General features: G+C 51.6%; 2 protein-coding genes across 2 annotated transcripts; both read left to right on the forward strand.

The window, feature by feature from the left end:
* The first annotated feature begins 976 nt into the window (after window positions 1–976).
* LOC143641665 (olfactory receptor 2G6-like) lies at window positions 977–1,909 on the forward strand. The gene has a single exon (XM_077109367.1). The coding sequence runs from the start codon at window positions 977–979 to the stop codon at window positions 1,907–1,909; it is 933 nt and encodes a 310-aa protein (XP_076965482.1).
* Window positions 1,910–9,243: 7,334 nt separating this feature from the next.
* Window positions 9,244–10,197, forward strand: LOC143641666 (olfactory receptor 2G2-like). The gene has a single exon (XM_077109368.1). It carries the CDS (start codon window positions 9,244–9,246, stop codon window positions 10,195–10,197), a length of 954 nt encoding a protein of 317 aa, XP_076965483.1.
* Window positions 10,198–14,730: the final 4,533 nt, after the last annotated feature.

Consider the following 14,730-nt stretch of genomic DNA (forward strand, 5'->3'; position numbering starts at 1 on the left):
CTCAGCATCTCTGGTTGAGATTAAAAAGACAGAGGCTGTTTTTAACTGTTCAATCTCTTGGTTCCATCCTGTGTGAAACCGATTTTGGTTTCTTCTGTTAGTTGGTCAAGTGTACTGCCGGCAGGCGAGCCTTCATGAGTCAGTCTCTGCCGAGTTCCCTGCCTTCTGGTCATACTGCACTCACTCCCTTCCAAGTGTGTGACATCGACATTGTCCACTGTCCCATGAGCCCCACACATTGATTCTGGGTCAGGGTACATGAAGTTTTAAATTCTCTTACATTGTGCAAACATTTATCTTAAGAAGGAAGATTTGAACTGAACTAAAACCCCTCAACAAGGGCTATGCTATCCAGATAATGTGTACTGATGTCTGTGGTCCTGGAAGAACTGATTTCAGTTCACCCAGGATGTGCTGTGTTCTCTAGCATAGGTGGCGTGTGCAGTAGCTGCTCCCCACATTTGGCTCCTTCCCCCTCTGGCTCTGACCATGTGCCCTCTCCATTTCCATTCTCAGGCTGGGCTGCCCTCCTTCCTCGGGAGCAGCATGTGACCACACCTGGATTCATCTTGAGCGGCCCCGCTGCATTCCCACCATGCTTGGGGATCTCCCGGGCACCTGCTGGCTGCTCTGTGCCTTTGGTACCTTGGGAATAACCATATTTCTAGAGTGCTTGCAGTTCCCACAGTTCCTATAAAATTCTAATATGTTTACACTAAAAAAATTCATGTTGTTAAAAACTGGGGCAAACTCGATCTCAAGTGATGCTGACTTTCATGTGATCCTCGAGCTACGTGGGACACCTTGGATCTCAGACCAGGTTCCACCTTCGGGGCCTAATAAGAGTCTCCCACTCTGGTGTTCTCTGCCGGGTATATGTGTCCAAAGTCTTAGTTCCCAGAATGTAACTTTTGATTGTCAAGGACTTGGCACAGGATCCGAGGCTCTGCCTGACGTGAGTAGGTGGAGCGAGATAATGGGGGGTGCCAATGACAGCCTCCTCTCTGGGTTCCTTCTGCTGGGGTTCTCAGACCAGCCTCGGTTAGAGCGGGCCCTCTTTGGGGTCGTCCTGCTCCTTTACCTCATGACCCTTCTTGGCAACTCTGCCATCATCCTGGTGTCCCTCCTGGACCCCAAGCTCCACACACCCATGTACTTCTTCCTCTCCCACCTGTCCTTCCTGGACCTCTGCTTCACCACTGGTATCCTTCCTCAGCTCCTAGTCCACCTGGGGGGCTCAGACAAGTCCATCTCCTATGGCGGCTGCGTGGCTCAACTGTATGTCTCCCTCGCACTGGGGTCCACCGAGTGTGTCCTCCTGGCCGTCATGTCCTACGATCGCTATGTTGCTGTCTGCCGCCCGCTACACTACACTCTTGTCATGCATCCTCGGCTCTGTCACTCCCTGGTGGCCACGGCGTGGCTCAGTGGAGTGGCCACCACCCTGGTACAGTCCACCCTCACCCTGCGGCTGCCCTTCTGTGGGCATCGCCGCGTGGACCACTTCTTCTGTGAGGTCCCTGTGCTCATCAAGCTGGCCTGTGTGGACACCACCTTCAACGAGGCTGAGCTCTTTGTGGCCAGCGTCCTGTTCCTGGTGCTGCCCCTGTCTCTCATCCTGGTGTCCTACGGCCACATCGCCCAGGCCGTGCTGAGGATCAGGTCGGCTGCTGGCAGGCAGAAGGCCTTCGGGACCTGCTCCTCCCACCTGCTGGTGGTCACCATCTTCTATGGGACCATCATCTTCATGTACCTGCAGCCGGCCCGGAGCCGATCCAAGGACCAGGGCAAGTTTGTCTCCCTGTTCTACACGGTGGTGACGCCCATGCTCAACCCTCTGATTTACACTCTGAGGAACCAGGAGGTGAAGACAGCACTGAGGAAACTCTGGGGAAGACCTTATGATTGAGGGGACCTGGTGACTGCCAGGTGACACTTAGGAGACACGGATGCTCCCCTAGAGGATGACTTGGAAATGGCGACGACCCAACCCTGGGCTTTGGTAGAAAGCGAGGCTAGTTTGAATTTCAGAGCAGGACAGACTGAGAGGCGCATTTTGCAGATCTGGGTCCTCATCACGGGGTTGCCAATGTTAGGCAACCAGATGAGAACGCGACCGTGCTCCAAGCACTGTGCTGCATGAGAACTCCTTCTGTGTAACAGTCTTAGCCACGTGCTAGAGAGAGAGAGGCCTGTGATGGGTCTCTCTCAGATACTGAAGAATTTGGGTCAGTTGCTCAGAACAGAAAGTACAAACTCTAAAGCTCAGTGACTATTTTGACTGACCATGGACTGCTGGACCCTCAGGTGGCCGAGGGTCCCTGAGTTCTCTTAGGTGCATCCCCCACCCCATGAGTCCTATGAGCTCTGAGCCCCTCTAGCGGGTCCCTGTGTGAGTCCCATTGAGCTCGGAGCCTGCCTGTGTAGGTCCCCGCACGAGTCCTGGGATCTCTGAGCCCCTCTCCACTACTGTCCTTTCCTCTACAGGACATCAAACTTTTTAGTTCCTCTCGTCCCTGTTTTGAGACGCCCACTGTGCTGTGACTTAGTGCCTGTTTCCCATGCAATCTCAGTACAGGTGCCTCCTGGATGTCCATTTAAGTGCAGACCTTTCCACCTGTGTCCTCCTGCTCAACCACACTGCATTTGACTGCTTGGCCCCGGGCATCAAAGGTGATCTGGCATTCAGCACCTGTTGACTAACTTCAAGCCCCATGGGGGTGCTTTGCCCACTTTTCTCAGTATTAGAAAGTGAAGAGCTGTCCCCAAGCCTCGGTCCTTCCTTCCTCTCACAGGAAGGGGCCTCTGCCCTCAGGATGCCATGGGCTCCCTGCTGGACAAGACGTTGAGTTAGTAGTCACCTCTTACACTCTCTGTTCTACATTACATTGTGTGTGCATGTCTTCATACATCTTGGAACTGCCATTTCTTTTAAGAAATTGATTCATTTATTCAATAGTTATTGAGGCTCTGAGGGCATAAATTAAAAAAAGAAAACAACCTATGGCTTCACAGAGTTTTTACGCTAATGGTCCAACTCAAATTGTGGAATATTTTTCACTATGTGACAGTATCTATTATCAAAACAATAGAAAAAAATATTAGGGAAAATCCTCATCTTTAGCAAATTATTTGTAAAATTAAATCCATGTCAACCAGATCACAAGATAAATAGCTACATTTTTCTTTCACTTGGATTTTTGTTGTTAAATTGACGTGACTACAAAGAACGTTATCTGAGCAGTAACTCCTCACCCTGAAGGAGAAGGAAAAAGTGTTCATTATTTTCTAATTTACACATTAAACAATTATACATTAACAAGTGTATAGAAATGAAGGAATCTGTGGCTGAGTTTTCAAGGGCCTGACATCTTGATGACCTTGAAATTGTCCCCATGCACACTCGTAGCAGAGGCACACTTCCTGTCCGGCTAGTGCAAGGGCCAGGAGGGGTCCACCTGGGTAGCAGGACAGGTGGGGCACCTTCTGCTGTGCTGACGAGGGCACCTGAACCTCCCTCCTTCAAGCAAAGTGGGATCCGTACTCTGGACTGGTGGCCACAGTGAGACAGGGAGGACCGTGGGCTTACTAGGCAGGATGGAGATCTTGGACCTCTCTGATGAGGGAGTCAGGTCAGTGGTTATTCAAGGGAAAGTAGGTGCTCCTGTTCTAAATATCATAAAGCAAAAATCCATAGCTATTTAAAAGCTTTAAGTTAAATTCACATTTTCCCCGACACTACAATAATCCTAGGTGCTAATGGGCAGCACATGGTGTTCCAGGAAACATGAGCTCTGAGCCAGCTGAAGTGTCATCAGAGTGGATGGAGGACTAGGGACAGGGGTATGGATTCTTAGCCCAGCCCTGTGCAGGGGCAGTTGGCCCTAGAAGGTGTGCAGTGCCACAGCCCCCCACGTTGCTGTGCCCGACCTCAGTCATAGCCGACTGCAGCCATGGGCCGCTTCCTGGGGGCTTTGCCCGCGTGGCCATCTCCACGAGGATCCCGTCGTGGTGTTCCATAGCTGTGTGCGAGCCTTGGAAGACGCCCAGTTTGCTGATGTCTCACACAGACCCCTAAGTGATGGCAGAGACAGTGACTGAGGGTATTTTTCCAGAACGGTGACCTGGAGTCTCTGGTTTGGACTGTGTTGGTGTGCCTTGTGCACACTTGGCACTGCCGTACCACGGACTTCATCCCCAGCCCTCTCTTCTCTTTTCTCCTTCCTTCCTTCCTTCCTTCCTTCCTTCCTTCCTTCCTTCCTTCCTTCCTTTTGTTTTCTTTCAACAGGGTCTGCTGAGGCTGGCCTTGAACTTGCGATCCTGCCTCAGCCCCCTTAGGCTGGGATTGCAGGTGCAATGCCATGCCCAGCTTTGTTTGAGTTTCTGTAGAAGAAAGACAGTGATTGTCTAAGCCTTCCAGGGACCCATTCTGTGTTAACAGGTGCTCCTTCTCTGTCCCAGGTGACCTGTGCCTCCCTGAGGCTGCCATTCTGCCGCTCACTTTTTCTTGATGTTCCCACCCCCCACTCTTCCTCTTTCTTGGAACAAGCCTTTTCCTGCAGCTCAGCAGGGGCCCCTCTCTGAGTTACTGCAGAGAGTCAGCCTGAGAACCAGCTTCTAGCCAGAGCAACACCTCTTACTTCTAACTAGGGGTCATGCTCCACCTGGGGGTCGGACTCCTGGACTCCTGGGAGAAGGCCTCAATCCCCTTGTGGTCTCCAGGGGCCAGCACTGGAGCCTGGCTCCGTAGAGGGTATGCTCGCTGCTGCCTTCTGGGAACACCTGGTCTGCTTCCCCCTCTGTCCTCTCCAGCAGTTCCCATGACCCAAGCACCACCTGGGAAGGTCTGTTTATACCCACTCCTTACAGGCGGCTGGAGACACTGCCAGAGCGGTTGCTCCTGAGCCAGAGGTTGGCAGCTAGGGCCAGCCACAGCGGCCAGGTGTGATTTAGCAGATGCAAGCAGTGAACTGTTTCCCAAGGTTCCTCCTCAGGAATGATGGTGTCACCCCCCGCCCCCCTCCCTGTGCTGATCACCTTCAAGGCAATTAAAAGGCATGCTTTGCCGCCTCCTGTCATTTCCCCATCCCATGCTCCCTCACGCAGCAGCCCAGAATCGCCCTCCGAGGGAAAAGGCATTGAGTTCAGTTGAAGAGCTTTCTGGTTAAAGGCAAAACTAGTTAGTTAGCCTTTGGCCTAGAGTTCTCTCTTTTTTGCTTTAAATGACAGTTGTGTTCAGGATTACTTTTAAGAAGTCTTCATATTTGTGTTCTGTTGTTGGATTCTGGAAGTGAAAAGAGTCAAGCAGAGAAGAGTGATGGGTGAATGGCTCAGGGCAGGGTTGGCATCTCAAGAGAATCTGCGAGCTCTGTGTGGCCTGCACCCGGCACCTGCCCTGCAGCCACAGTGATGTGCAGGGTGCTCTGCAGGAACAAGACCAGCCTCGTGAACCAGGTAGGGTATGGGAGCTCGTGTCTGGTGTTGACTCACATGGCTTCTCTGGTGGTGACAGCTGAGAAAGACGATGGGCATGTCACTGCAGCCTGAGTGTCAGGAAGGGCCCATCTGAGCAGCTGGAGGGGCCAGGAGCAGGGGTGTTGTGAGGAGCTGGCTCATCCCGCCCTTCAAGTGAGGGCTGTCTGTGGTGTGCTCCAGTCAGGCAGGACAGCGATGCTGGCAGGGTTTCAGGACAGAGCCCACCCCCACCTTGTCATCACCATGTCATTTCTGAGGGTGGGAAATAATCAACCATGGGATTCAGAGAACTGCATCTTCCAGAAGAGTGCCGGAGGACCCCCTCCGTGGGCTGCCCAGACTCTGTGAACTCCTCCAGGGCAAAAAGTTCCCTCCAGCTGCCAGTTTAGAAGGTCTGTGCCCAGTGGTGTCTGGCTCAGGCTGTGTGTGTGAGGTCCAGGGAGAGCAGGTCGAGCAGAAGGAGAGGCAGAAGTTCAGGGAGGTGGCCTCCGTGGAGGCTGGCGGGGAACCTGCTGGACCTTGACAGGGACTGCCTGCCCTGGAGGAGGGGCAGTTGCCTGCAGGACTCACCGGGCTCAACAAGGTGAGTTAGTCCTTTCCAAGACCTCGCTGTATGTTAGGGACACCGAGCTTTGACTCCCAAAATATTTCTTTCGAACTTTAAAATTTAATTTTATTAAAACTTTCTACTTTAAGCTCTTTGTATATCCTAGAGATCCATCCTTTGTCACAAGAGCAGCTAGCCGAGAATTTCTCCTGTGTGCTCTCTCTTCACTCATAATGGTCTGCTGGGAAGAGGCTTTGTAACCCAAGGCCATCCCAGGTTCCCGAGCTTGGGGGTCCTACTGACAAAGCCGTTGCCTCAAAGCTGAGTGCTGAGCCTACATTTTCTCCTAGGAGTTTCTAGCTTCTGGTCTGATTCCCAGGTCTTTGATCCATTTTCAGGATCAAAGTGCAGGATGGGAGGTGAGGCTGAGTCCCATCCTTCTACACGTGAGTAACTAGATCTCCAGCACCAGTGGGCACAGGGGCTGTCTTTTCTCCAGGGCATGTTTGGGCACTTTGTCAAGAATAGGTTGACGGTATTTGTTAGCGCAAAAAAAAGATTTGGATGAACAAAAACTTCACACATCAGCCAAAAGCCTTTATTCAGAAACGGTTCTAATGGACCCACTTTATTTATGGTTCTTTATTCATGGTCCTGATGGACCCACTCTCCTGGTGGAAAATGAGCCACTGAATAAAGGATGGGGACTGAGTTTATATAGGTGACTTGATTAATGCCAGAGCGTGTCTCATGGAGGGTCTGGGGTCAGCGGTCAGTGGCCCAGATGGAGGCTCTGGCATCAAAGGCCAGTATTATCTCTTTCCCCTGGGGCCTCACTGTACGGTCACTGAGAAGGACTTATGTGCAGAAGGGTCGATACTTGGGCTTCTTCCTAGAGATTGTGGTCTAGGCCTGGAAGTATCTGTCCTCCCCAGGGCTCATCTTGTCCCTGGGAGATGTAGTAGAGAGGATCGATGCCCTCAGCGAGTGGCTTCCTTTCCCTGCCTTTCCCCAGGCCTTACTATGTTGGGTTTGTCACTTTCCACATCTCATGGGGTCTAAGTGGCTGGTCTCTGGGTCTTCTGGCCTACGGGTCTGTTTTTATACCAGGGCCATGAAGTTTACTGTAAGGAATGTAATGATGACGTGTGCCAGCCCAGGTTTCTTAGCTTTGCAACCAAAGCACAGAGTGTTACCAGTACGCTATTGGTCTTGTATGCCAGCCTCAGTCTGAGGCAGGAGCCTAAAAGTGTTCCTGAAACATCCTCAAAATTACTACTGCAATTGCTAATTCTGTTATCATTTCTAATGTGCTATTGGATACCCTCCCCATGTTTTATTAGGGATTTCACAAACCATAATTTATGTTGGCTTTTGTAAATTTTTAATTTTAGATGTTTTTATCCAAAAATTCTTTTCTGATAGTTTTCCAATAAATTTTTCTTAATTATCTTACTTTGTTTAGCAGGAGTACCAAACCGTGAATACTCTGGCTGTTGGATAGGTTTCTTTTGAATTATATATTTTAATACTCTCTTCAAATTTGGGCATGAAACTTTTTTTTGTGTGATCTGGTTTTATGAACACAAGCTACAGAAAACACGGTCTGCACTCCGGTGCTGCCCATGAGTGAACTTTTATTAGGCTTCTTTTATTGGGCTTCTTCCTAGAGACTGTGGAAGGGCCCAACACCCCTCTCACCACAGCTGATGCAGTGCGTGCACTTCCTCGGGCGGGGAGGTGGGGGGTGTAGGATCAGACAATAAGGAGGCCTTGGGCATTTCCACATTGTGATGGTGAGATTGTTGTAGCAGCCAGAAGGGGGTCATGTGGCCTGATGCCCGGGGTTGCCACGTTGCCCAGCTGTCATGCTGGGGAGCCCTGCTGACATGCACAGGGTTAGCAAAGCTCAGGTGGATGGCACAGTCACAGTGTCTCCGAGGTGTGACTGGAGCAGCAGGGCCTCTTCTACCAGGGGCGGGGCCTTTGTGCCCACCTTCCTTGAGAGTCACATGACCTTCACACCAGTTGACCACACCGCAGTGTCCTTGCTTGGGAAGGCTAGAGATGCACACCGCGGGGTCGGGGTGACCTTTCAGCCATCCCTCTGCTGGGCACTCTTGTTGTGTGTGGCCCCCCCTGGCTCTGTGAATCTCACAAACAATTCTGAAGAGCCACATGCCCCTTGTTGAAGGCAACAAGATAAAATTTAAAAAAGCATTAAAAACCAAAACGCTTCTTTGCCAAAGATTTCATAAGAACAAAGGTTCAGGCGTACATACCAGTAAAGAATTCGTTTCTCTGTTTTTGATTTTGCCGCACTGGGAACAGAAGCCTCGTGCATGCTGGGCAGTGCTCCACCACTGAGCTCTGACTTCTCTGCTAAGAGGAGTTTTTCTGGTAGCTGTGGTCTGCAGGAAGGACTGGCCATGGTCAGCAGCGTCCTCCTCCCAGCTGCTTCTGGTGATAGGAATATCGTTCTGCACCTGTGCCCTGAGACAGCGCCTACAGTATGAAGGTCCCCAAAGAAGGGAGTCAAGATCACAGAGATGACACATCCTCAGGAAAACTAGTGTGGGGGCCAGAGGCACCTGGTCTCTAGAGGGAGGCCACAAAATGTGAGAACACACGACCAAGAAGCAAGGGCTGAGGGAAGCAGAAGCGGGGAGTGGCGTGAGGCCAGGAGAGAGCTTCCTGATGGCCTCCACCACCCCAGACGGTGTCTTTGCCAGGTCATCCAAGTCTCAGGAGCTGGCTTTTACTTAGTGAAATCAAATCCAGCATTTCTCACCCACGTAAACCTGTATAACTAGTGTCCAGACTTGGGCATGACAAAAAATAGACTTTATTCCCCTTAATTGAAAAGTGCTAAAGTAAGACCTGAGGTTCTGTCTTTAGTTGGAATATCTCAGTCTCTACCTTTCTGTAACCAGAAAGACAGTGACGGACAGGAGTAGGCTTAGATAAATTGAAAGGTGATCTAGTTTATTCCAGACTTGTAAAACCTTCGAGTTGCCCTCTGCTCTGCTTTGGATGGCAAGAGCTGGACAGTCCACCCCACACCATCAGAGGCAGACACCAGGACACAGAGCCCAGCCGCCTGTTGCCCGCTGCAAGGGAGCCACCCATGAGTGCCCTCCTGGGAGGTGGCAGGCCTAAGGGACCTGGTGGGGTCTGCCGTCTTTCCCAGCTGCGCCTCGGCCTTGGGAGCACCGGTGGGGATGTGGATGCAGGGGGGTATCAACGAGAGTGGCTCGGCAGGCTTCATCCTGGTGGGGTTCTCGGACCACCCTCGACTGCAGAGGGTTCTTTTTGTGACCATCTTGGCCTTGTACCTGCTCACCACCTTGGGGAACTCCGCCATCATCCTGGTGTCCCGCCTGGAGCCCCGGCTGCACACGCCCATGTACTTCTTCCTCTCCCACCTGTCCCTCCTGGACTTCAGCTTCAGCAGCAGTGTTGTGCCCCAGCTCCTGGTCAACTTGCGGGATCCCTTCAAAACCATCTCCTATGGCGGCTGCGTGGCTCAGCTCTGTGTTTCCCTCGCGTTGGGGTCCACTGAGTGTGTCCTCCTGGCTGTCATGTCCTACGATCACTATGTTGCCGTCTGCCGTCCCCTCCATTATACCCTCTTGATGCACCCCCGCCTCTGTCACTCCCTGGCGGCTGCCGCGTGGCTCAGCGGAGTGGCCACCACCCTGGTACAGTCCACCCTCACCCTGCGGCTGCCCTTCTGTGGGCATCGCCGCGTGGACCACTTCATCTGTGAGGTCCCTGTGCTCATCAAGCTGGCCTGTGTGGACACCACCTTCAACGAGGCTGAGCTCTTTGTGGCCAGCATCCTGTTTCTGGTGCTGCCCCTGTCGCTCATCCTGGTGTCCTATGGCCACATCGCCCAGGCCGTGCTGAGGATCAGGTCAGCTGCTGGCAGGCGGAAGGCCTTCGGGACCTGCTCCTCCCACCTGCTGGTGGTCACCATCTTCTACGGGACCATCATCTTCATGTACCTGCAGCCGGCCCGGAGCCGATCCAAGGACCAGGGCAAGTTTGTCTCCCTGTTCTACATGGTGGTGACGCCCGTGCTCAACCCTCTGATTTACACTCTGAGGAATGAGGAGGTTAAAGGGGCACTCAAGAGGGTCCTAGAGAAGGTCCTGGGAGTAAGTTGTATATGATTGTCAAAAAGGTGTACATGCAACACTGTGAAGAGCATCTTTTGTGATATAAAACACATTTATCATCTGAAAACAGAACACTTTTGTGTCATTTTCTCTCTAAATTCCCTGGAATTCATGTGTATTCCCAACTTGGCCGCCACTCAGTAGTAGTGTGGCGTGGACCCTCGGTGCCCTAGCCTCCGGGGACTTTCTGTGAAGTGCATTATTTGTGAAGCACTTATGAGGCTCACTGTAAATCCGTGCTTTGCCAGACTGAGGTGAGCAGGGGCGTGCTGGGGATGTCCAGAGCAGCCAGCCCCTTGGTGAAGACACAACTTCTCTATGCGCCTTCCCACAGTTGCAGAGGGATGTGGGGCCCATGTGCTTACCAGGATGCCGCTGAGATGGCTGCAGGGTAGGAGGGGTGTGTGTGGGTGTGTGGAGGTGTTGGTGAGCTGTCCTGTGGCCAGTCATTCACTGCCCAAGCAGCTCACCTGCTGAAGGCAGGGAAGAGATGGGAGAGGGGTGACACCGCACAGGGACCAGGACCTCCTTCCAGGTGACAGACAGAGGGCAGCAGAGCTGGCTCTGGCTGTGCTCAGATCTGATGAGCATCAAGTTTCTAGCTGTCAAGTGAGACTGGCGTCTGCTTCCTAAGAAATATGCAGTTGTGTGCTCTTCTCTGGCTTCCAAGGAGGTATAAACAGGGTACCCATTGCTGCTGGATGGCTACATTTCCATCACAAAACACAGCTTACATAATTTTAAGGTTTATCTTTCAGGGAAAAGCATCATCAAAGTGATCCAATCATCTCCACTAACCAGTGCCCTTCGTTTCACATGGGTTCACTCTGAATGCCCGTGGCCTGGACCATTCTTGTTCTAGAAAGGAAGAATCTTGGATCTTGACCCTTGGAAAATTTGTGAGCTCAATGTTGCCTTTTCATTTCATTTTACTGAAACAGGCATTAGGCCGTCCATGGCAGGAAAGGATGGTCACGTTTAAACCTCCCTCAAAACAAACCAACGGTTCAGCGAGACAAGCAAGAATGTACGGGGAGCATCCTGCACTGTGCTGACCATTGCAGGACAGGACCGAGGTCAAGGGAGGAGGGCCATTTATAGTCTCAGAGGTAAAATGAGGAAGACCACACTGGCCCTGCGTGTGGGAGTTCTTGTCCCTTGACAGTTGGCTTAGCCACAGTGACGTGCAGGAAGCTGAGAGCATCTTCTGGAACTAAACAAGATGTGGCTCAGCTGGAATAAAGGTTCAGAGGTGAGAGGAGCAGGAGAAACCTGGGCGGGAGGCGCTGGCCATGAAGGCCATTGTGAGCCCGAAACGGGAGCGGGGAGCCCCAGGAGCTTATGTCTGTGCTGTAGGTCTCTCCTCAGACCTGCCCTCTGTTCCCTGAAGAAACATGGCACTCTTCACATTAGGGGAGTGCCCACAAGGCATTTTGGGTTGAGCCTGAGGAGTTGCACGTGGCAGGTGCTGGTGACCTTTCCTCCCGTTGTCCTGTGTGATGCCGTGATAAAGGAGAGTGGAGTCTGAGCACAAGCCACTGACTCATCTCACAGGATTTGGTCAACTTTCCACATGCTGAGTTCAGCCAAGGGAACTGAAGAGAAAGGGTGCGAATGAGGCTTTTTCTCCAGACAGCAATCACACAGGCACACAGCTGCCTCCCATTCAACTAGAACACGCAGGATGGTGCCTCGGGTCTAAAGGCTCTTGGAGTTTTACATCCCCATTTGTACAACTCTCTGAATGTCCTTAGAGGGTTCCTCTGAATCCTTTCAGAGTCATGTCACAAGCTCCATGGACTTAGGATCCATTTCTGGAACTTGGATTTCTTGCTTAAGTGTGTTTTGATTCCTTGATTTTTACTTTTTTTTGTGTATTATAGATTCTTGCTTTGTGGTTACTCCGAGGCTTAGAGAACATCTGTTGATTAGTACAAATTATTTTGAAATGATGGTAACTTAACATAATCATAAATAAAAGAAAAAATAACAAAACAAGAAGGAAGAAGGGTTGTCCGTGTCTTAGCCAGAGAGAAGCCACAGAGGCCGGGGAGCAGGAGGCTCACTCTGCTTTCCCAGTTTGGGTTACTGGTGGATCACAGGTATCCACTGCCATGTACCATTTTTGTATTTTTTTTGTGTGTGTCAGTTCAGAAAAGAAAATTAGTTTAAAAATAAAAAGAAAATATTAGAAAAATACAATGCTATTTTTATTAGCTCAAAAACTATGTTAAACGATGTATTTCCTCTATAAAGTAACGAGCCCAAGAGGTGTCAAAGGAAGAAGAGAGCCCTCCGCACAGGGAGAGAGTGTGACTTATTGTTCCTGGGTGACCCCCAGAGATCAGCAGTTCCTCAGCTCATTGCCAACGGGTCACGGGTACCTCCAGACCAACGGCTAGGAGAACGACACTTGTTTAAGGTTGCTGGGTGACCCTGGGGTTCCCCCTTCTCTTCACATCCTTATGACCACTCAGTAACTCCCCGGTGTAGGGGGAGATGCTTGTGCAAGACATGAACCTCAAACAGGGTTGTTTCAAAGCCACTCGTCCCGTGGGTCAAGAGCTGGCGGGACACAAAATAACGAAGCTAAGAAACGTCATATGATGCAATTCCTGACCGAGTGGGAACTCCAACAAGTTCAAACCGCCTCACAGTCAGAGTTCCTTCTGGCCGGGTCATTGGAGTATGCTCTGTCCCCAAACGGTTGTAAAGGGTGACAACGAACCTCGCAGCTGCAGTCAGGGTTGGCTTGTCCTCTCAGTGCAGTGAGGTGCCGATAGGTGAAGCTGGAGCACTGGCCGGTCTCAGCTCTGCATACTGAATGTGGACATGGGGCAATTTATTGACATCCCCAAAGTTAGTGTTCCACAGTTACTGTGTTCGATTGGCATGTGAAGTGCATTTTATTCACAGAAACAACGTAGTTAATAAGTAGAGATACAGAGGTAGATGAGAGAGAGAGAGAGAGAGAGAGAGAGAGAGAGAGAGACAGGCACCTGATCCCACCATGGCATAACTCCAGAACTCGGTTCCACCGTGTTGAACACATAGCTGTTACAGTTCCCTTATAGAGGAGGGTGTGCAATTTTGGCCCAGGAGGGTGCACATGCTCAGCACCAGGACGAGAGGAAAGGCACCTTGAGGGCCTCTCAGGAACCAACCATGCTACAGCCATCACAGGCTCAGACAAGTGGAAATGCAAGCCTGCTTCAGGACTGGCGGAGACTAGAGGCCCAGGGAGCCCCAAACTCAAGGAGACACCATTTGGCCAACAAGCAGCTCTGAGGTCCTCCAGCTGTGGATTGGGCTGCCCAGCACTGCTCATGTGGGTGTCTCCACGTGACACTCCTTCTGCAGGATGCAGGGTGCAGGACATGGTGCAGGCTTCACCAGGGGTTCAAAGCAAGGCCCAGGGGCCAGACAGGGTGTTGGGGGTTGGATTCCCCGCACGCTGCCCCTGACAGGATGACGCACGGGGATCCGAGGTGAGATGAAGCTTCACTGAGACCCCAGGGAGGGAGAAGTGCTGGCCAGGGGATCTGCAGGCAGTGTGCAAAGCGGTCCAGAGAGTGGGACGCTCGGGCCACCATCATGAGAATCAAGCCCTTGGGAGCCCATGTCTGAGCACAGCGTGTCCAGAAGGATGGGCTTGGACCTGAGGATTTAATGTTCGTTCGCCCTGCTGGGTTTTGGTCTTGCTTTGATCTGAGCCCTCCTTTTTGTTCCCTTCTTTCTGCCTTTTGGAGTGGAAATGTTTACCCTGTAGCTGTCCCACTATTGAATCTCAGAAATAAGTAACTCTCATTTTTATTTTTACAGGGCTGGTAGCTGAGTCTTGGAGGAGATGGACGTGGACTTTGGGTCATGCAGCAGTTAAAATGTTGGTTCTCTGGGCTGAAGTGCATGCATGGCATGTTGCAAGGGCCCTTGTGGGTTATGGTGGAATACTGTGACTGGACCTGAAATGTCCCCAAAGGCCTGGGCGCTGAAGGCTTGGCCCCCAGCACAGAGCTCCAGCCTGGGAGAAGGGGCTGAGGGGAGGTCTCTGGGTCACTGGGCTGTGCCCATGAAGCTGTTCATGGGGGCAGACTGGCTCAAAGGCAGCCATCCTGGGTCGTGGGGAACCATAGCTGGGTTTCCCGCCTGGTTTCCCAGCAAGCCCTAAGGAGACAAAACCATTAGTCACATGTGGCCTTTACCACTGGATCCTGGCTCTAGGGGTGTGCCTGACTCTTCATTATTATCCTAATAAACCAGGCCTATTCCAGCCAGGAGGATGTCACTTTTGTCCTAACCCACTAATACTCCTCTCTTTCTGACCCAAATTGCAGGAATCCAACTGGTCTTGCTGCCACCCAGGACCCATTTTGTGTCAGTAAGCCCCCAAGTAAGTCCTTCCCTGTGCAAGCTGAGATCTCTCTGCCTCTCTTCCTTTGGTCTCATGGCACTTGGAGCCAGTCATCATAAACCAGGACTAGGCAGTCCCAGAAAAAGGGCATGGGCACTGCCAGCCTCTACTTTGTC

This window comes from Callospermophilus lateralis, chromosome 5, assembly GCF_048772815.1.
Source record: "Callospermophilus lateralis isolate mCalLat2 chromosome 5, mCalLat2.hap1, whole genome shotgun sequence".
In the NCBI taxonomy this organism is placed as follows: Eukaryota; Metazoa; Chordata; class Mammalia; order Rodentia; family Sciuridae; genus Callospermophilus; species Callospermophilus lateralis.

Bases quoted from the DNA above. Each gene is read 5' to 3' on its own strand.
- LOC143641665 (XM_077109367.1), top strand. From the start codon at position 977: ATGGGGGGTGCCAATGACAGCCTCCTCTCTGGGTTCCTTCTGCTGGGG.
- LOC143641666 (XM_077109368.1), top strand. From the start codon at position 9,244: ATGTGGATGCAGGGGGGTATCAACGAGAGTGGCTCGGCAGGCTTCATC.